Source organism: Helicoverpa armigera, chromosome 11 (genome assembly GCF_030705265.1).
Source record: "Helicoverpa armigera isolate CAAS_96S chromosome 11, ASM3070526v1, whole genome shotgun sequence".
Lineage (NCBI taxonomy): Eukaryota > Metazoa > Arthropoda > Insecta > Lepidoptera > Noctuidae > Helicoverpa > Helicoverpa armigera.
In genome coordinates this window covers 9,194,224-9,216,490 of record NC_087130.1, presented here as the reverse complement: position 1 = coordinate 9,216,490, position 22,267 = coordinate 9,194,224, and the positions used below count along the sequence as shown (strand labels likewise).

Sequence of the window (22,267 nt, the reverse complement as noted above, 5' to 3'; positions counted from 1 at the left end):
TTAGAAATATAATGTAAATATAAATTAAATATAAGGAATTTAATATTATTTTAAAAAATACATATAAAACATAATTATAAACAAAATATATTTGAAACTTAAGAAAATAATAAAAATAGCTGAATCATCAATGGATTTTCGTGATTTTTCAGATACAAACAATGTTCCGCTAACTAAGGTTTACTGTGAAATGTTATCTAATTAATCAATTACTTATTCTATTATCAGCTTTTTAAAATGAAAAATATTACCATTATTTGTAACTGGTTCGGTTCTCTACCCCAGTCAAGTTAGTCGATTTTCCATAGACCAAAAAATAAAAAATAGTCTGTTGTTTACAAACATTTTATCGACATATTTTAATTTCATTGGACTCCACTAGTAATGTCCGTTGCGTTTTAATTTGACGCTTTTTGATGGGAAAAACATTTTATAATTTTATAGATTTTCATAATTTCAAAAGTGAATTAACTATAGTTTTGTGTTAATAAAGTGTTTTTAATATTGTGCTCAAAGTTGTATGTGCTGCGTTGGCGTAAACATGATAGAAACACCGATAAGCTCTACTCCAGGGCTAGCCAGGATAAGTTCTGGCGGGAGTAGCAATAGTTCTATCAGAAGAAGGAGTCTTATACCGCAAAAAAGGCCAACAAATTCTAAAAATGAGGTTTGTGAGTTACACCATAATTCCAGTAGTTCCAATACAACAGTCTTCCTAGGCTTTCCACAAAATGTAAAGCTCTTGAGTTTCTGAATTTCGGTTCTTAGCTATTATGCCAGTTATCGTCATTTGGTCATGATAAATTTGATCCTAAGAGTCTGACAAAATTGTTTGCTAGCAATTATCCAGTTGAAAGTTTTTATTACTGCAGTGACATACCCAAAACTGGCCTCTCTGATTACTTGCTGATAACAACAATAATTTAAAAGGAATAAAACAATGTGGCTATATTTGCAGTTAGTTTGACACAGCCAAAAGGTGTTCTAGTGAAGTCATAATCTACCATTTTCCCAGGAGTGCAATGATGATGATGCTGAGAGATCATCTCTGGTGGCATCGGAGCGGGCACTGGCAACCTCAACACCTCAAACAGCCTCTCCTAGACGTGGGAGAGACACCATGTCCTCATCCCCACAGAAAGAACACTTTCAAGGCTGTTTGAAGCTCTATGCTGAGAATGTAAGTATATGGCATTTTTTCTCATGTAGTGAGAAATTGTATTATTGCAAAAAATATGTATTAACCTGTGTAATTTGCAAAATCTATAGACCTATAAAAAGTTCAACAAGCGATTAATGATTGTTAGCCCGCATTCTATCAATAGGTGATTGTTATTATGCATCATTCCCATAAACAAGAAATAATTTGTTTTGCTCAATCTGACTATGATAATTTTTAAAATAATGTAATGCCACAAAACCAACAGCCCATCTAGTTCCATACTAGGCAATATTTAGACCCCACACTCATCTTTATACCTTTTCTTTTCCAGAAAATAACCAAAGACAATGCCTGGAACCTACAACTGATAGACTTCATGACGTCCATGTTGAGGCGGCATGACTCCCGCATGGATAACTTGCAGACAGCCTCCACCGTGGTGGATGCCTCAGCTAGGATATACTCTTTTAGAGTTGATGCGGTGCATTATGATGTGTTGAAGATGGCGGGCGGTCTTAGTAAAGCTGCTCAGGTTAGTTTACCTACTGTAAGCTATGACAAAATAGCCAAATTGCTAAATGCAAATTATAATTAACAAGTCCAGATTCAGACCTGTGCATCATTTAACTATAACCAAGTTAAATGGTGCAACTGACTGCAAATAATATCTTTGTGATTAACATAATCATTAAAAACAGTTTGGAAAAGTTTCATTGTCTTCATAATTATATTCATGAATTCTAGACTAATATGTTCTAGAAATTGCAAAAGCAGATCTTTCTTTTTTGTGATGTAATATTACCACTGTTTCTACCTTTGTTTAATAAACAGAACACATACAAAATGGGCACATTTTTCAAACTAGTGGTTTTTTTTCAAATGACAGACAAAAAGAGGTAAGAAAGATGATGACAACATGCAAGATGAAGGTGCAGTAGACGGTGAGCCCGCTGCAGCCGCTAAGAAGAAAAAGAAGAAGTCCAAGGGTGCCATCGCTGCTAACCCTGAAACTCTTAATGGGGACTTTGATTGTAATGATTGTATTGGTAAGTGATTTGACTATCTTATTTATTACGTACTTCATAAAGTCACCTTTTTTTACATATACACCAAGTATTTTTAATTACCCACAGTGTGAATTACTTTTAAGCTTTTATGATTTTTATAACTTCTTGAGTATATGTTTTTAAATTTTTTTCTACATACACTGGGTATGATTTTTATTTACCTGCAGATTTTGGATATTCTGGTACATTTTGGGTATTTTACAGATCCATTCTTTGAGAGATTGGCGGCCACAACTGGTGATGTGACATCGTCAAACAGGGCCTTCAATGCAACTCTGCCTATTCATGATAAAACACTGGCTTTGATATTGAGGTAAACTATAGAATTTATTACGTAAATAATGTATTAATTTTAAAATAATTATGTTATAGTGCAAATGGCCAATCTCAAAAAAACTTTAATTTTGTGGCCACAAAAAATATAACTACAATATTTGTTTTGTTTTTTCTAGAACTGATGACCGATTTCTAGAAGAGATTAAAGAGAACATTCCGGAAGATCAAAAGATAGATTTATCTGATCGCATCACTATAGCTGCTAAGCTACTGCCAGCGTTCACCACCAGTGATCATATTTGTGAACCTTTTACTGGGTTTTCTATCAGTAACTGGGATCCAGATACTGAAGATAGGTGAGTTATATATATATATATTAATTAATTTGTATATTAGTATACTTAACTATTACATGTGAAGGAAATTAATTGACATTGATTTGGTAGACTGAAAAGCCATCCCAAACAAACAGATGATGGTAGACTGCCAAGATATTTTGTTTTTTAATTAAATTCCTCTTTTTAAATTCGTTATTCCTCTAGTAAATACTAAATTGTGTCATAATATTACATTTGTTAACAGTAATGATCGTGTGACGAACTGGGTGGAAGAGAACAGATTGAACCTGTCTCAGCAAGCACTTGCGTTTGATGTCAATGCAGAGGTTGAACCAATACCACAGGATGAGCAGCACAATGATTTATTTGGTATGTAAATATCATTTCACAACTCAATATCATTTCTTACTAAAAATAACAATTTTAAAATTAAGTTTCAAAGTGTATAATAGGGGGTAGGGCGAAACTGTTTGACTTGATTATTATTGATTACAATGAGTAAAATCATTAGCCCGTAGCCGCATGCTATCTGATTTCCACTTTGCATCAAAGGAGCTAAAATGAACCTGGATGATCTCTAAAGATGAAAATGAAATCTTTATTTAATAAACATAGGTTTAAGTAGGAGGTTCAAAGTACATTTATTATTAGTCCATCTATGTCTTGCATTGATGCGTTAAGTGAAGTTTGAATGTGGTTTTTTTTTCATATTTTTTTGTTCTTTACCTGCAGATGACGAGCCGCTAGGCGGCATAGAGAGCGAGGAGGAGGCGGACGTGGCGGTGGCGGCGTGCGTGGCGCGGGCGGGCGCCCCCGCGCTCGCGCGCCTCACGGACATGCGCCCCGCCGCGCCGCACGACACGCGCCTCGAGTACTCCTACTGCGGCGCCATCGTCGCCGCCTGGGCCGGGCCCAGCCACTGGCGGCTCAAGAACAATAGAGGTATGTTGTGTATATAGTACCTGCTTAGTCTTTCAAATTATGATGAGGTCAACTTCTAAATGGATCCAGCTAAGTACTAGTGAGTGGGACGATAAAAAGGCTGTAACCAGTAACAGTAAGTACTAGTGTGATACATGGAGTGATATATCTGACCACCTCAACCTCTTGGTAAGGCTCGTTATTAAACAATTGTACAAACATTGCAGGAACTTACAGTTCAAAGTACCTTCTGAAACAAAGAAGCAGTTTGATTAAACTTGGCACCAATATATGCCTTTTCCTACATGTAACTAACATCTCACAACCTCAACAGCTAGTTAAAATAACAACATCTATTCACAGCCTCAAAAATGTCGGAACGCACACAATCTACTGCCGGCCGTATGACCGTAGAAGGCAAGAAACCAACGCGAACAAAACGTCAGCTAGACTTCCTAGGGGCAGGCCTAGCTTTCGACTGCCGATCAGACCCGGTAGGAGAGTATGAACCTACGCAACCAGCCAAGATCATGATTAGTAGGAAGACTTTAGCTACCGGACATACATGGAACGAAGCTAATTTTAAAACTCCTATTGATAGGTAAGTTGGTTTTTTGGTAATACGGAGGACTAAAAGTATGCAAAACGTCAGACAGAGAAGGGCTTATGTTTAAACAACACCCAAAAAAGTACCTATTTTACTACCAAAAAAATTCTAAACGGTTACCAAAATGGATAAATGGTCACCAAACAACGTTTCCAAAAATATTATTAGATAAAACCATTTTTTCGTATTATTGACTACTAAAAAAATATATGGACGCCTTTAAAATACACTTTAGACCAAATATTATATATTGTCACTACTTAGATGTTACCAATTATGTAATACCATGACTCCTAATTTGGTCATTTTTGTTAGACTAAAAAAGCTAACGATCGCTAGAATATTTCCCAAATACCAATTAAAATACTGGGGTTCCCAAACGTACGTTGCTTATTTATTGTTATATGAATTTGTGTGTAACTCAATACGTTTAAAATGTAAGCACGCAACATGCAGCAAGCATGGCTTCTGTCACGGCTCCGGCGCTGCGGGGCTCCGGCGGTCCCATGCGAGCTTATCGTCGCAGATGGTTTTCACGCTCACCACCGCAGCTTCGGCTTGCTGGCCGGCTCAGCCGGCCAGCCTCAGCCGCGGCGGCGAGCCTTAAAAACTACCTGCGCCTCAGCTCGCAGGCCGCCTCGCCCCTCCGCACCTACGCGGTTTTGAATTGCACTCTAGGGGTAGGGCAGGCAAGACTACGTGGAGTCGGTTTTGCAGCGATTCGTTTTCGTCACTAACTTTGATTTTTGGTAGTAATATTAATCTTTTACTTGGATAGAATTTGGTGACCATTCATCCATTTTGGGAACCAAAAATAATATTTGTGCGAGATTTGCGATTTTTCTGATGTTATTTTTTTTTTTTTGGATCATAATATTATATACTTTAGTGCCCTTTTAATAAAGTCAATTTATTTTTTTTGGGGTTGTTTATTTTATTTGGTGCCTCAGCTTAGATTCTTAAAAATATTTTTGGTGACCACCTAAATTATACCCACAGAGAAGGTAGAAGAAGACACGCTGCGCTAAAATATAACACAGCTATGTAGTTGGGAGTACAAAGAACTGAAAAAGGATGATCCTTTGCATGGGTATAATTTAGTAAAATAGGACACTCTTCCACTCCACCACTGTATAACGTGTCATGTCAGGGTTTCCTATCGACACCAAGGAAACAATCTTTTTCCCCAGTATATTGTTGTTTTTTTAACTAGGTACTTCCTTAGTCATTTCCATTATAATATTTACCTTAGAATATCTTAGTACATATTTAGTCGGTCATACTTACCGCATTTCAAAGTCCACTAAACTATTTTTATCTCTACAGAGGTCTCGACGAGTCTCACTTCAGGAAGTTGTTCCTCCGTCGCAACGTGATGCTGCTTCGCAAACGCGACATGGAACAGAGCAAGCAGCCTGACCCGGAGCCCGTCACCGTGGAGGAAGCGAGGGACTACGATTATAATAATGAGAATGACGCTTCTTATTGTCCTAATAATATTCCTGTGAGTATCTTGTGTTGGACATAATTTTGAGATAATTTCAAGACTCAGCGAAAAGGGGATCTACTCTTGCCTTAAAAAAACTACCAAGTTACTTTTTAATTCATCACAGTTTTTTGAAAATTGATTGCCATTTCAATTCCATGAATTTATGAAATTATTTCAGTCCGTTCTCTCATGGCACCATTGCGCTTTCTTACAATCCCGATTGTTCCTTTCGTTTAGCCTACGTTATCACCCCTTGTTACGAAACCATGATAATAATTGGTTGTTAGAAATTACACAGCAATTTTGTTTTCTCTCCGTAGGATGGTGATGATTGGGGCAATGAAGACGCAATGGCAGCGGGTGAACTACACGATCAAGTGAAAGCGGCAGAGCCAGAAGAAATCACCGACATGTTGGAACCGCCCACTAAGGTTAGTAACTGTCATTATTTTTTTTAAATATAAAGACACATTTTTTGTTACTTTGTGACCCAAATGCTAAAGTTCTTAACCAATTTGAAAAAACCTTTCACCAGTATATTTTATCTGGATAGCCGGACAGCTAGTGTTAAAAATAGTAGTCAACTGATACACAACTAATACATATACAACGATATAGTAAATGTACAAGATTTCAATGCATATTCAGAAAATATTTATTCTCTTTCTCTGTAAGATGTATTCTGTTCTTTGTAAGCATTTTTTAAGGATTTGCATCTATAAAGCATTTATTTATTTATTTCTCAGGTTGCCAAAATCTTCATTCCCTACGCGATGCGAGCGAAAAAGGTTGACATGAAACAGCTAAAACATTGCACCTGGAAAATGCTCACTGAAAAAACACAAGAAGGGGAAAAGGAAGATGTTACTGAAACCAGTTTCTTTACTATTTATAAGCGGTTACCAAGTAAACTAACGCCAAATATGCGAGAATCTCTTAGTGTGCCCTTAGCCTTATTGTCGGTACTCCATCTAGCGAATGAAAAAGGCCTTATTTTAGAAAAACGTGATGATTTGAACGATATCGGCGTAATAGGACTCATAAAATAACTTCTGTTTTTGGATTAATTGTTAATACACAGTTCTAATAGATATTAAATGAATTTCGTGTTCGAAGGTACTGGTTGCTCAAATTAGTGTTTGCTAAGTTTTTTTTTACAGCACTTATTGCATGTGAACCTCAATTATTTGAATTACTCAAGGTAACTTGATTTCACTAGTTGAATCGATCCTTTTTGATTGCCATTTCCGCCGCCAATGCGTGTAAATATAACTAATTTTACCTTATTTTAAGGGACATGAACTGCCATAAAACATTGTATAGAATATGTTTGATACTCTTTTATTTTTATATTTAGGTAATTTTTGTAAATGTAGGAATAAAATGTTCAACAAACATGTTTACACAAATAAAGGATTATTTGTTTCTAAATTTGAAGTTTTTTTTGCTCATTTTCGTACTATCAGCCTAAAAAAGTTAAAAAAATTGAATTGCATTATAAAGCAAATCATCACAAATCATACAACTTATTTTGTATTGTTGCCTCTCTGTTGAAAAAAACACTAATAGCTTTAAAACGGCTGAGCCGATTTGATGAAACATGGCTTTGACTTTAAATCGAAGAAAATGTATGGTTATTCCTTTTGGGTCTCTGTGGTACCCAAGCGGGTAAAAGTTTAACCTTTGTTCTATTAACGAGTGTAGCAGGTGCTTATCCAAAACGAGACATAACAAGAAGTAGGTATCTTAGAGAAAACGAGAGTAACTTGAAAATAAAAAATCCATGTCGCTTTCTACATAGCTTTATTAAAAAAAAAACGAAACATCCTTCTTGAAGATGATTACTAAACAAAAAATAACGACAATCAATGATATACCCTCGGTATCTGTAATGACGACATGTGAAACTAATGTTAACATGAAGGGAATGTGTTAATTACAATTAAGTAGTTATGTATGTACATTATAACCTTTTCAGTCAGCCTGTTATTCTACTATTGCAAGTCAGTGCTTAACCAAATTAACAAATACCGATAACGTACAATAACACCTAAAAATTTACCATAGTGAGTATTTATAAATTGTAACGAGAAACATTTTAGTCATAAAATAACGTGTAACAGGTCATACTTGTTCATTTAGTTGCCTTTAAAAACTTTAACAAACATAAAAAGTCATAAACACTCTCCTGCAACGTTCAACATGTCACTTTCAACATCAGCTATTCGAGAAACGAACCTTTTAACAATTTTATTTAAAAAAACTGTAGTACAAACAAACACTAAAATATTACGTCTTATAATTATGTACTTGGTACAAAAATGTATAATTATAAGCTGCTTAGTAACGCCAATACTGTATTGACACTTGGTCTGACCAAAACGGCGCAAATTATAATTATGCATATTTCAAAACAGTCATAAGTCACGTATGCTGGTAAATCTAAAGAGATTAATATAATACAATATAGTTTAACTGGTGTTGCCTCATTTAGAATACTTTCTGTTGTATTTACAACCTTATTACTCTACTTGGCGGGCTCTGCTTTAGCCTCACTGGTTTCTGTCACTTTCTCTGCAGATTTTTCCGTATCTGTCGCGTTGTCAATAGACTTCTCTACAATTTCTGTAGTTTTGTCTGCGGGCTTCTCACTTTCTGCCTTAACTTCTGCTGTTTCTACATTTGCTGGTTTCTCAGTTTCCTTTACGTCATCTTCAGCTTTTTCCGTAGTTTTGTCTTTTTCCGCGGATACCTGCTCCGCTTCTTTAGTGTCAGCAACTTTCTCAGGTGGTTTTTCTGTTTCGGTAACAATTTGTGCCGGTTCTGATATAGCTTCTGTAGTTTCATTTTCAGCTGTCGCTGTTACTTCGTTACTCGTATTTAAAGCGTCACTGAATTCATCTTGTTCGGCAGTCTTAATTGATTCCCGTGTGGTATCCGCAGAACTACCTTTCTCAGTACTAGTCGAAGTCTCATTTTGGGCTTCACCCGCGATCTCATCTTCTAAGCTTTCGGGCTTAGCTTCAAAGGACTTGTTCTCAATAACTGTGTGACTGCTCTCTACACTTTCATTGAGATCAGATTGTGAAGCATTGTGTTCAGACTGTTCAGTTTTGACGTCTTCCAAAGCATTGGCCTCAGCCTCTGCGCTAACCGGTTCTTCTACTTTATCTTTTGACTCTGTATTAGTCTCAGTAACTACAGCTTCAGAGGTAATGGTAGAAATGAAGTCTTTGCCGTCGTATGTCAATTTAACGAGAACGGGTTGAACGGTGCTATCTAAAATTTGAATTTGGAATGATGTGTCTTCTAATGTAAGTTCGTCCAATTTGTTTTTGCCAGCTTCGAGGAGAGCGGCATCATTGAACGTGGTGACTAAACGGCAGCATTTTGCCAGTGGTTCTATTGCAGCGAGATCTTCAGGGAGTAGTCTGAACTCTTCACATTTAGCTTTATTTCCATAGTCAATAAACTGTACGTGGTAGCCGACGTCACAAAACTCTAATATTTTAGCCCTGTACCATTGTTCGTCTTCAGTCCAGAATGCTGCACATATTGATCCCACTTTTAATTCTGAAGCTGGCTCAAATTCTTGGCTCTCATTCATTTTCACCGTAACTTTATCGAGGTTCGAGGTAGCGTCATCAAGGTGAAGGTAGAATTCGTCCAAGCTGTTGACGTAACAGACTTTACCGGTGCAATAGATATCCTGTCCAACAGGTATAGGTCTTTCAGCGGGCAGTTCTTCGCACAAACCTACCAGTTCTTCAGTAACAGACTTTCCTTCAAGGAACAGTTCTACGATCGAGATATCACCAGAGGCGATGAATTGAACATTAAATATAGTAGCTCCTTCAGCAGCTAATTCATTAAACCTTGTTTCTGACTGTCGCGACCACTTTATATCACGGGGTTTCTGTAAGGCACATTTTCTTGAAAGCGCTGGCTTAACTTTAAGTTCATCTGGAAGACTTCGTAATTCGTTCGCGATGGACGCGTTACCGTAATCCATGAAAAGGACTTCGGTTCCTTCTGATCCATCTACGATTACTTGAGCTCTGTACCATGCCCCATCTTCAGGGTATTTGGCTGCACAAATGACACCCTCCTCTTTATCTGTCAGTTCAGGGAAGTTTTCAGCGTCAACCATAGCAGCTTCCATTGCTTGTAACTCTGAAGTAGCTGTTTCTAGTTGAATCCAGAACTCGGAAGGCGAGTTCACATGACTAGCGAAGCAGGATGGCAAATCGCCGCAATCAGTCTCTTCTGATCGAGTTGCGTAACCTTCAGACACTAGCTTGTCTGTCAAGTTCTGACCGTTGACAAAGATATCGACGTAAGTTGTAACGTCTTTGAGAACAATCAGAGCGTCTACTGGGTTAGCCAAATCGCCTACAAGTTGCGTGAAATATTCAGAGGAAGGTTCTGACCATTGGCCGGTGCCAGTCGGGATTGCGTTAACGCTAGTTTTAACCGCATAACGCTCAGTTTCCTTCAACTTTTCTGGCATTTCTTTGATCAATCCGGGTTGATTGTCAAGGACGTCTGTGTTACCATAATCAATGAAACGAACGGTAGTAATATCGGAGTCCGCGTCTAAGATTTCAGCACGGTACCACTGATCGTCAGCTAAATATTTGGCAACACATAACGTGCCTAATTCCCTGTTCGTAACATCGGGGTACGAGTTCGCATCGGCCTGTAATTCCGCCTGTATATCTTCGATTTTCTGAACTTTGTCTGACATTTGCAGCCAGAAGTGTCCGGGAGTGTCGATATGACTGATGTACACTTGCGTGCACCCTTCAGGTAGAGAGATCGGTTCAGCGGCAGGAGTTTGCACTTCCTCCACTTTTTGTTCTTCATCGGAACTTATTTGTGGTGTTGCCAATTTTTCGTTGACTAACTTTATGGAGAGGTCAACGCCGTCTAAGTGTAGGCTAGCTAACCAGCCATCGACGCCCACAGCCAAAGTAACTTGTACCTCCTTTTCGTTGGTCCATTCCTTCAATGTTTCAAGAGCGTTATCTTGAAGGGCTACGAGACCTAAGCTAGCTACTAGGGCAAGTGCACAAGGCTCATAGAACTTAGGGTCGAGGGTTTTAAGGGACTCCTTGGGAAGGGTCTCTGTGTTACCGTAATCAGGATATTGGACTTTGACTTGGTTGTCTTCGACGCTGATAATTGTGGCGCGGTACCAGTTGCCATCGGCTGAATGAGCTGCGCAGATACCGTCTACATCGAACGAGGATAGGGCTTCCGGAGTTCCTGGTAATGAAGGAAAATATCTTGATTTTAGATCAGAATATTATGTAAGGTTATTAAGTAGAGATAGCAGGGCTGCTTTCGTTGACGTTGATTAAAACTGATCTTTTAATAGAAATTGGGGATCAGCCACAACTACAAACCTAGCTAAAATAACCATTAGACTTTAAATCAATATTATAAAAACAAACATGTTTATGTATGATTGAATATTTTCATGAATCTACAGTAAAATAGCTAACAATAGAATAGACAGACATACACAAATATAACCTTACCTTCTTCATAGAACTTATACAGTTCATCAAGTAGCAAAGCAATCCTGTCTCCGTCACTAGCTTTCTGCAGATAGAACTCGTTCAGATTCTCAGTATGACATATGTATGCCATTCCGAAGTTATAGTTGAAGACCGATCTCATGCATAGCTGGATTACTTCATCGTAAGCGCCCTCGTCTGGCTCGAAAATGGCGATTTTGTGGCCGGATATGCAGTCGTAAAGGGTGGTAACCAGGCTGGAATAAATTAATGCTGATATAGTTCTACTTAGGTAGTAAAATAAGGTAAATTGAAAGTTGGTTTGGTTGGGCTTTGATTTGATTTGAGAAAGTTTGGTTTTCGGTAGTTATTTCGAAAAGTTAGAGAACCGAATGTAAAAAAAATAAACGTGTCTTTTTGTACAATGTAAAAAAATTGAATACTTTCTTTAAATATAATCTATTTTTCATATACTACAACTATAATACATTTCGTTTAAAGTGGCATAAAATATATGACCTAATCATATAACACAATTTGACCATAAGAAGAATGTTGAAATAATTGTACATGTTACATACCTGATGCCTTCCACATTGTTGATATAAATAATGACTTTGTTGCCGGTGAGCTTTTCTTTCAGCTCTTCAAGCGTCATCAGCTTGTTCGACTCCTCAGTATAGTTGTTCAAACAACACTCTAATGACTGGTAGTAGTAAACGCTCAGTTCCGTTGGCAAGATCATCAGCTGAAAAAACATATAAAAATTATGAATTTAGTGAGAGAACTAGTTATCCTATACTACTGAAGATATAAAGGCATTTCCTTTCGTTCATTTGTATATTAATTTCTCGCCAATTTTTTGGTGTCCCAGAATAAAGCGTAAGTTATATAAGATTCGAGTGTGTAAATGTGCTTTAAAAGAATATAATTGTTCGAACGGCGAATATACAGAATATCTTATATCTAGGTATACATAATATTCAAACCATGGAAATGCCATGCCATCATAATACATATAGAACATAAAGTTATTTATCGTGTAGTAACTTTTCCGCTTCCGGTGGTCTAAGAGTGAACACGTACGTCAACGTCCTCTGCGAATTAAATAAAAAATCTGTGCAATAAGGGTTCATTTGTGGCGTCCGAACGCAAAAAACACAGAGTGTGACAGTGAAAAACAGATTTGGTTTATAACCACAGTGCCAAATATAAGAACTGACGAAAAATCGTAGTTAAAATAGTGATTAAAACATAACCTAACTTAATTGCAAATCATAAGTCAGTGCTACCAACATAAATCATAAATAACTATTTGCCATAAAGAAAAGTAGAATATAACATAAAATACTGAACAGCGAATCTGTCAAACGTCAAACGTCTGACATTGACAGCAACAGAGAGACTCGCATACAATTATGGAAAAAAGTATGGAAATATTGTTGTCAAGGCTAGACGAAAAACTGCAACAACAAACAAAAATCATAACTACAACAGTAACTGAAAGTGTTATGGTGGCAATAGACGAGAGATTGAAAACAATAACGGACGAAAATACTAAGCTCAAGGAAAAGATTTCTACATTAGAACAAAAACTAAGAGGAATGGAATTTGAAAAAAGGAAATATAACCTAGTGTTTTTTGGAATTGAGGAATCGGGTAAATCAGAACTGGAATTGGTAGACTACATTAAAGACATAATAATAGAAACAGGAACACACATAGATAGCCACGAAATAAAAAACACATATAGAATCGGCAAGAACCAAAATAAAAATCGGCCCGTAGTAGTCACCATTGCATCATCATGGAAAAAACACATCATTCTGAAAAATAAGACTAACCTCCCACCTGGTATTAATGTCAAAGAGGATTATACTAAGGAAGTAATTGAAATACGGAAGCAGCTACAACCACAACTAGAAGAGGAGAGGAAGAAAGGTAACATCGCTTTTTTTAAACATGACAAGCTGATAGTGAAGAAACCAACAGACAAAGCCAGAGACAAAAGGAAGAGAGAAGATTCGGGCTCACCCAACTCATCAACCCAAAAGAAAATAAACTCAAGGGAAACCTCAAAACCTTCATTCACTAGGAGTGTTCCAAAAAGCAATATTCTCGACTATGTGGAACGTAGCAGAAATAACTCACAAACTGAAATCTCAAAAAACTAAGACTGACCACCGGCACAACAAATACCACAACACTACTACTAGAAACTTCAACAAAAAGTCCCCCAAGCCGGCTGGTCCCCGTGGGGGTCATCGACCACAACCCTCCAGAGAACTCCAGAGAACAACAAAAACACAACAGGCATTATGGAAACTCTAAAAAAGAAAATAATGAACTACATAACTTAAAAATATGCACCTATAACATAAGATCATTATCATCAGAAACAAGAATGTTAGAATTAAACAACGCAATAGAGAACATTAATTGGGACATAATAGGACTCGCTGAAGTTAAAAGAAATGGATACCATATAGAAGAACATGAAAAGTACATTTTGTTACATAGGTGAAACAGCGGGACTCCATGGCGTAGGATTCTTAGTAAATAAGAAATGGAAAGCAAATATCGTAAGTTTTATTGGTGTATCAGAAAGAGTCGGTTTGTTAAAGCTGATATTTAATAATGTGCCCATGTCAATTATACAAGTTTATGCCCCTACAGAGAGCTATAGTGATGAGGATAGGGAGAAATTCTACATGGACATACAAAAAGCACAAGAACAAGCAGATAAGATGCTATTAGTAATAGGAGACTTTAATGCAAAAATCGGCCAGCCTAAACTTGAAGAAAATCTAATAATGGGACAACATGGTTATGGGCAAAGAAACGCAAGCGGCGAACGACTGATACAATATGCCTATGAAAACAAATTGTCAGTGATGAATACATACTTCAAGAAAAAACAGTCTCGAAAATGGACCTGGATATCCCCCGATCACAAAACAAGAAATGAAATAGACTTCATACTAAGCAAAAACCCTAAAATAGTCACAAACTTAGAGGTGCTCAACAAAATAAGCTTCCCATCGGACCATAGAATGGTAAGGTGCTCTATAAATATTCAGATGCCAAAAATTAACAGAAAGTCATTTAAATCCTCAAACAACATACTTAAGTCAACTAAAGAAAAAGAAACATATGTGAGAAACCTTAAAGAAAATGCAAAAACACTATATGAAACCACTAAACACATAGAAGATATACAAGTTCTGAGCAACGAATTAGAGAAAACAATCATAAATAGTCTAAATATGGGAAAAGAAACCAGGAAAAAAGAATCCAAAATTGTAAGTGACCAAACGTTGAAACTAATTGCTAGACGCACAGAACTCCTATCCACAAAAGGAAAATCTAAAGCAATGAGGCGCGAATTAACGGAACTCTACAAAAAAACTAACAAAGCAATCAAGAAAGACTACGAAATCCACAGAAGGAATGTCATAGAAAGGAATATGACTACATTCAGAAGCTCAAAAGAGCTTTTAAAGAACTTACAACACATAAAACTGGATACAGGGCCTAACAGACGAAAAAGGCGAAACAAAGGACAGAGCAGATATAATCCACCGAGCCACTGTTTTCTACTCAGATCTCTATAGAAGCCCAGCCACAGAAAGAGACCAAGAAGATGAGAATGAGGAAACAGAAACTAATACTACAACAGAATCTCAACCTGCCTTGGAAAGTATAACCGAAAGGGAAACAGACTTACATATAAAGAAATTAAAGGTTGAAAAAAGTCCAGGACCAGATAGTATCCCCAACGAAGCCTTGAAACTTGGAGCACCTGCTCTGGTAACCTATCTGACAAAGCTCTTTAATCTAATTATAGAACAGGAACAAATACCTAAACAATGGTGCTGCTCAGACATAATATTGCTATATAAAAAAGGGAACCCGATGGACATTAACAATTACAGACCCATAAGTTTACTATCTACTATCTATAAACTGTTCTCCTCAATCATTCTAAGTAGAATCAACCCAGACATAGAGAGAAATCAACCAATGGAGCAGGCGGGTTTTCGTGCACACTACTCTACAATGGACCACATTCATGCTACAGAACAAATCATAGAAAAATACAAGGAATACAATATGCCATTGTACATAGCATTTGTGGACTACTCCAAAGCCTTCGACAGCATATCGCACTCGTACATATGGAAGACCTTGCGCAAGAACAACATCAACGAAAAATATATTAATGTGCTGAAAAATATCTATGAAAAGGGTACAAGCCAAATAAAACTAGACAGGCAAGGAGAGGAGTTCAAAATTGGTAGAGGAGTGAGACAAGATCCTCTCTCACCCAAACTATTTATAGCTGTCCTCGAAAACATATTCCAGAGCCTAGAGTGGAAAAACAAAGGCATATGGATACTAAACACAAGACTAACACACCTGCGATTTGCGGATGACATAGTCCTTTTCAGCGAATCTGCAACAGAACTAAAGAACCTGCTACATAGCCTGAACATCGAAAGTAAGAAAGTGGGACTTGAAATGAATGCACAGAAAACCAAAATTATGACTAACAGCTCCATGAAAGAAATAGAAATAGAAGGCAAACCCATAGAATATGTAAAAGACTATGTATACTTAGGAAAACAGATTTCTTTCGAATCAAACTGTAATGAAAATGAAATAGATAGAAGAATAAATATCGCATGGAGGAAATACTGGTCACAAAAGGAAATCCTTAAGGGAAATGCAGTCTACAGATGAAAAAATAATAATGGATTCATGCATTCTCCCAAGCCTAACTTATGCAAGCCAAACCTGGGTCTACACAGAAAAGGTGAAAAACAAAATTCAGTCCTGCCAACATGCCATGGAAAGAAGCATCTTAAAATTAAGGAAAATCCAGAAAACACGGAACACAGACATCCGAGATAGAACAAAAATAACAGACGCACTACAGCACAGTCTTAGACAAAAATGGAAATGGGCAGGACACATAGCTAGATACCAGGACAGAAGATGGACCTATACTACTACAAAGTGGAAAGGCCCTATAGGAAAGAGGAGCAAAGGTCGACCAAGAAAGCGATGGGTAGATGACATCAAGAGTATAGCAGGAGATGACTGGATGCTAACTGCCAAAGACCGGGACAAGTGGCTTAAGCTGGAGGAGGCTTTTACCCTAGAGGGACTACATAACAGTAACAAATAAACAATTAAAAAATGTGAAATTCTATAACAAATGTACTGTTATGAAGACAAATAAAGCTTAAATAAATAAATAAATAAATAACTTACATTTTCTAAAGCCGTAGTAACAGATTTCCCGTAGTCTGGCAACACAGCCTTCACATTAGCCGGGTCGGACACATCTTCCAATATGGCGCGGTATATCTTGCCTTCGTGTTTCAACGTGCAGTGGATGCCATCGGCGAGACTGTCGGCGGTTAGTGGCGTCAGCTGTGACAAAGAAAAAAATAAATAAGTACCAAATATATAGACAGTATTATACTGTTTGGGTATTTAAATTACAAGTTATATAAAACAGTATGGTAGAAGAAAATATTGATAAGGGTAAATAGTTACAAGGCATACAAGGCTGTTTGTACCTAATTTATAATTGAAGTTCTGCCATATGTCAGGAAATCGTCAATGCTTGATATAAAAATTAATTCATTTCAATTTCATGAGACCTGATATCCAGATAAAAGCTAGTTATTTAATTTTTATATATTGACTGTTGACATAAATATGAATATTTATGCAAGAATAGTCCTCTTATAAGTAGAGATATGCTCATTGCTCATATTGCTAAATGAAGCTGTCTTACACAATCACCCTGCAAAATAAAAGATACCCAATATACCTAAGAGTGTACCCACTAACTAAATATAATACTTACTTTACTAGTATCAAAGTTAGCGATAGCTTCTTCAACGAGCGTCGCCTTGTCCATATCGAGTTGTACGTAGAACTTCTCGAACGATTCCACATGAGTGACTCGGCAGAGAATCTGCTGGCCTACGATGATTGTAAGGTCTATCGCTTCGTCTGGAAATAATACGATCAAGATTAGAAATTGAACTATGGTGATATTATAAAGCTGCATAGTTTGAACAATTTTTTCAGTGTTAAACCATCTATTTATTGAGAAAAAGTACAGAAAACTTTTGTCCGTACAGCGAAACAGTTCTACACGGGCGAAACGGTAAGCGGATGGTAGTATGCTATAATCAATCTATGTCGCAGTAGATCTTTTCAGTCGATAAAGTTAACAGACTTGCAACTCAATAAACATTACAACTTGGCTGAAAAATGTCTTGTGTACTAGTTAGTATATCTTACCTTTAAGAGTCACAGACGACTGATGTTCAGACAGTTTAGCCAGTTGTTTCTCCACCAGCATATCAGCTACACTCACGCCATTGTTCCACAGCGACACTTTATAATGTTCATCAACAAACTCTTGGAACACGCACTGGTATCGCGGCGCGTTGAAACACAAGTCTATATCAGGGTTGTTCGGCTTCCATTCGCCTTCCATTGGAACTACACCCGACAGAGAACAGCATACAGCCATTTTGGGTAGCTCCATCATTTGTCTATCCATCTGCCAGATGTCTTTAGCATCAACCAGCTGTTTGTTACCGAAATCCACGTACCGTACAATGAACTTCGAGAATGGTTGAACGGAGACTATCGTAGCTCTATATAACACTCCGTCTACGGGATAACGTGCTAGAACTGAGCCTCCTACGGGAACTTCTCCAGTATAAGATTTAACTCCCTTGTAAAGTTCTGGTATTTTGTGCATCATTTCGAGGAACTTAGGTTGTAGAGACATCATTTGGGTGTAGAAGCAGTCAGGTGATATGATCCAGGTTACAGAGACTTCGTGTTGGGCATTTGGCTCGATGGTCGGGGCTTCAATGAAGGGCGTATCTAAAGGCACTGGTTCTGGCAGTTCTTTGTATTGAACTTGAGTGAACATACTGCGGCTCTTGTACGGAGGAGCTCGGCCTGACCTCTCCCTTCCACCATCTTGAGACTTGAAGCTCTTGTCAGACTTCTTATCGTCAGACCCAAATGATCTGTCAGCGCGATCTCTAGGGGAGAAGTTACTGCGTGGTCGATCATTCTTGAAGTCTCGCTTCTGGTTCCAGTTCTCTTTCTTGTCACCCCAGTTGTCGCGTCTGTCGCCGCGATTCTCGCGATTGTCGCGGTTGTCGCGTCGGTCGGGCCGGTCGAAACGGTTCTCCCGTTGAGGCTTGTTGCCCCAGTCATCTGATCTTTCCCGGTCATCATGTTGGTTGTATTTGTTTTCCCTGCAACCAGGCGTTACATTATAGCAATTGAAATGACTGGTTTCATAGATTTTATTGCTTATTAATATAATAAAACAAAAGCATAAATTAGTTTATTACTTATGATTACAGAACAATAAAAACGCTCAATTTGTTTTCATTATCTTTATTACAACATACTGTGCTGACCACACCAAGCATCTATCGTGTTACCAAGTCTGAAGTTAGCCGTGAAACTATTATACACAGTACAATTATTTTTATGAGATGACGGAAGGCAGTGTTATGAGCTGAAAGGAAAACTTACAACACTGCAAGACATCACAGTGCAATGGAATGTTATAACAAGAGCCGACAGATATGCAACGTATTGAAAACGCTCGAATGTGCGGCAAACCAAGCGTGACAAGCAAATAGGGCGAGACAACGAGGACGGCGCTCATTCAACTATTAATGCTTTACTTATAATTGCTCGCATCGCGCAATCTGCAACCGCCGCACTGCACACTAACTGCATCGGTCAATGTTGATGTGAGAACACAAAACAGCAGGCATTTCGAACCATAATGAACACAACACACAATGACTGAATAAAGCATTAATGTTGATGGTCGAGTAAGCGGAACTCGTTAGTTGCCTTGTTGCCACAGTACCGTTTCAGTCTATCCTGTATCGAGGCACCCTTGGAGTTTTGGGCATCCATGGAGGCAGCCTCGGCGGCTTGCCTCAACCTTTTCCCGACTCCACTCGAGTCTTTCTTCCATCCCTTTGGTCCAGGTTTATCGTGCTGGTCCGACCTATGCTTTCTTCTGTCGAATCATTGCAACTGTTTTATCAAACAGCCTAATTCGTTAGCGCATTGCGATGGAGAAAGTTGCGCGTTCAATTTTAACTTATGCGTTTCATGTATTTTTTTGTTCGTTTGTTTGTAAATTACGTGTGAATTGGAAATTGGTAAATTGATGTTGGAAACATCGGTACTGAATTTTAATTGAAAATAATTTGCAAATGAAAAGGAAATTCGTGTTTTTGTAGTGAGTACATACCTTGGGTTATTGTCTCTGTCTCTGGGTGTGAAATCTCTGTCCCTGGGGTTGTTATCTCTATCCCTGTTTTGTCTGTGTGGGGGTTGGAAGGTGGGTTGTGGAGGAGATTCCTCCCACTCGTCATCGCCCACAGATGGTGGTGGCGCGGCGTTCTCTCGGGGCTTGGGCGGACCACCGCGTCGGTCATTGAAGGGAGGGCTGTTGAAGACGACAATGTTATTAATATTAAAATTATCTTTCAAACACAAATAACAAAGTCACCTACCGAAATCTGCGAGGCATTTGTATCACTTAAATTATTGGTATTGTTCGTTTTATACAACACAATGATACAAGATCTTCAACTAAATATGCCTTTACAATGAGCGCAGAGACTCGGTTAGCACGACTGATCATTTTTTTGTACTGACAATTTCTCTTGATACACACATAATTACATACTAATGTATGTTGATTTCTGTATTGTACGAGTATGTAACTTGATATAATGCAGAGTTGGAATTTGCGAGGCGGCCATGGCAAGACTTGTGTCTGATTACAAGTACCTAACTCGACCATCACGGTGTTTTTGCGAAGAGGGTAGATTGAAATTGAGATATACCAAGCCGCACTTGTGATCAAGTGACAGCCATATTTTTATTTTTATAAGTAGACTGTACTCTGTTAAAAGTACCCAACTTCCTGCATACAAATGTTCATGAAAATTACTTCAAAAGTACAGTGAGATCAAAAACCCCGTTAGAATAATGCTATAGTACGGACGCTTTTAGTTCAGTAAACCCGCGATGCCATTTTAAATCCTAAGCAAACATTGTCAACGTCAAACCATTTTAGATCTTAGTACTTCAAGACAATGCATACTAAAATTAATTATTGTAATTAATATTTTTTTTATGGATCACGCATGCGCGGTTAACGCTTCATTGATTATTTTCCGCCCATTGTAAAGTTTTCTAATAAACCCAGAATTAGCATAGGCAAATATTCAAGAAGCTAGCTAAATATATAATGATCTAGTTTAAGGTAGTATATAACAATAGCGTGCATGCAACTTACCGTTCACCTCTCTCCGGCCGGCCACCAAACTTCTCGCTGTGCCGCCCTGGGCCAGACCTATCGAAACCTTCCCGGTTATCTCTGCACACAGAAAACACAATCACACATTACTTAACACTTCCCACACATTATAAGACACTAGAGAACCAATAAATCATATTTAATCACTAAATAACAGATTACCTATACATATCCGCAGCTAGACTCGCGTTGACTAAACTCATGGGTTTAACGAACCGGCATCAAGGTCAAACCGTCCATGAGACCTGACTCATGCTCTGTTATTACTTTTTTGTTGGAAAATAAAAACTAAACTATTACGTATTGTGAGATTGCATAGACTCGATGGTTACTCGATGGTCTCTTATCTCGATTCTCGATTTTAGAGCTATCTTCTTGGGATTACATGCTCAAGGTTTGTTAAGAGATTAGTCGAGCAGTACTTGAACTGTGTTATATGAAATACCTATTTTTATAATGGGTTTAAAACCTTTTGGCATAATGATAGGTTGCTATCTCAGTGCCCGGCTGTCATGTCACGATTTTAGACGACTATTTTCAATAGGAACAGCTTACAATCCAACCACACTACTTTTTGCATGGCATTCTTTAGCAAATTCAAAACTGCTAAGTATCGTAAAATTATCTAAAGTTTGGGTGAAACCTGACGTCAGAGTAAATTACGTAGTGTTGTTTAGACACGCTCACTGTTATAGTCACTTTCTTAACTGTCTTGTATTAGACAATAAGCTAAAACTGCAATTGGTTAGCTCGGCCACAAAATAAATATTTGCAACAGTAACATCTGCATGTATATGATGTACTGGAAAGTTAAACACCGTACCTACCTACCTATATTTGGGGATTCGAAAGCTTAATTTCTGGATCTCTCCAAAACTATAAAATTGCAGATCTTGAGATTATCAATTCAAACCAGAAATGTCTTTTCCACGAGTCAATTTATCTCCTTAGGTTTGTACAATTGACTGCATAACACGGAGCAAAGAGAAAGTAAACTTTAAGATTTCAAAGAACTGAAATTATTGTGTGACGAAACAACTGAAATACACCTACTTGCGAAATAATACAAACCCCGATTAAATAGTCATTTAAATCGCAATCGATAAATGTAAATTCTTGCCAACAATGAATTATTACGAAGTTTCACCTGTCGTTTTGACCATTTATCAAATGGCAGGAAAAATGACAAGAACTGCGCCAAAAAATGTGCAATTAAAATACGTTTCAAATTAGAAATTTCATACTTAAGAGGACGAATTGGATTTTTTGGCGCCAAGGATGTCAATTTTTCTCAGTAAATACAAAACGGATCAAAATACAACTTGGTTACCTGAAAGTTCATGATATAAGCCTTATTTTGTTAGTTGTAGAAACATGATTAGGTAACTTTTATAACAGAGAAAAATATATCAAACATACCTCTTTTTAAAAAGAGATTCACATATTATGGGCAAACGGGACCGATTTAAGCCTCTTAAC

General features: G+C 37.6%; 2 protein-coding genes across 3 annotated transcripts in view; one reads left to right on the top strand and one right to left on the bottom strand.

The window, feature by feature from the left end:
- The first annotated feature begins 362 nt into the window (after positions 1–362).
- LOC110377967 (condensin complex subunit 2) lies at positions 363–7,289 on the top strand. Its single transcript, XM_021337028.3, has 12 exons — positions 363–667; positions 1,016–1,180; positions 1,494–1,694; positions 2,049–2,208; positions 2,434–2,542; positions 2,682–2,861; positions 3,088–3,212; positions 3,576–3,785; positions 4,128–4,365; positions 5,698–5,875; positions 6,181–6,291; positions 6,607–7,289. The coding sequence occupies exons 1-12, from the start codon at positions 521–523 to the stop codon at positions 6,907–6,909; spliced, it is 2,127 nt and encodes a 708-aa protein (XP_021192703.3). The 5' UTR covers positions 363–520; the 3' UTR covers positions 6,910–7,289.
- Positions 7,290–7,646: 357 nt separating this feature from the next.
- LOC110377963 (maternal protein tudor) overlaps positions 7,647–22,267 on the bottom strand; it is a 31,461-nt gene continuing 16,840 nt past the window's right edge. The window contains exons 4-12 of one of the 2 annotated variants that reach the window (XM_049850873.2): positions 20,768–20,848; positions 19,712–19,909; positions 19,319–19,474; positions 17,707–18,686; positions 17,264–17,412; positions 16,660–16,821; positions 11,964–12,130; positions 11,404–11,639; positions 7,647–11,128 (exon numbers count right to left, since the gene is read on the bottom strand). In XM_049850873.2, the coding sequence (XP_049706830.2) occupies positions 8,388–11,128; positions 11,404–11,639; positions 11,964–12,130; positions 16,660–16,821; positions 17,264–17,412; positions 17,707–18,686; positions 19,319–19,474; positions 19,712–19,909; positions 20,768–20,848 (4,870 nt within the window). In that variant the 3' untranslated portion in view covers positions 7,647–8,387. The remainder of the gene's footprint in view (positions 11,129–11,403; positions 11,640–11,963; positions 12,131–16,659; positions 16,822–17,263; positions 17,413–17,706; positions 18,687–19,318; positions 19,475–19,711; positions 19,910–20,767; positions 20,849–22,267) is intronic. The other variant, XM_049850874.2, reaches the window with a different exon arrangement.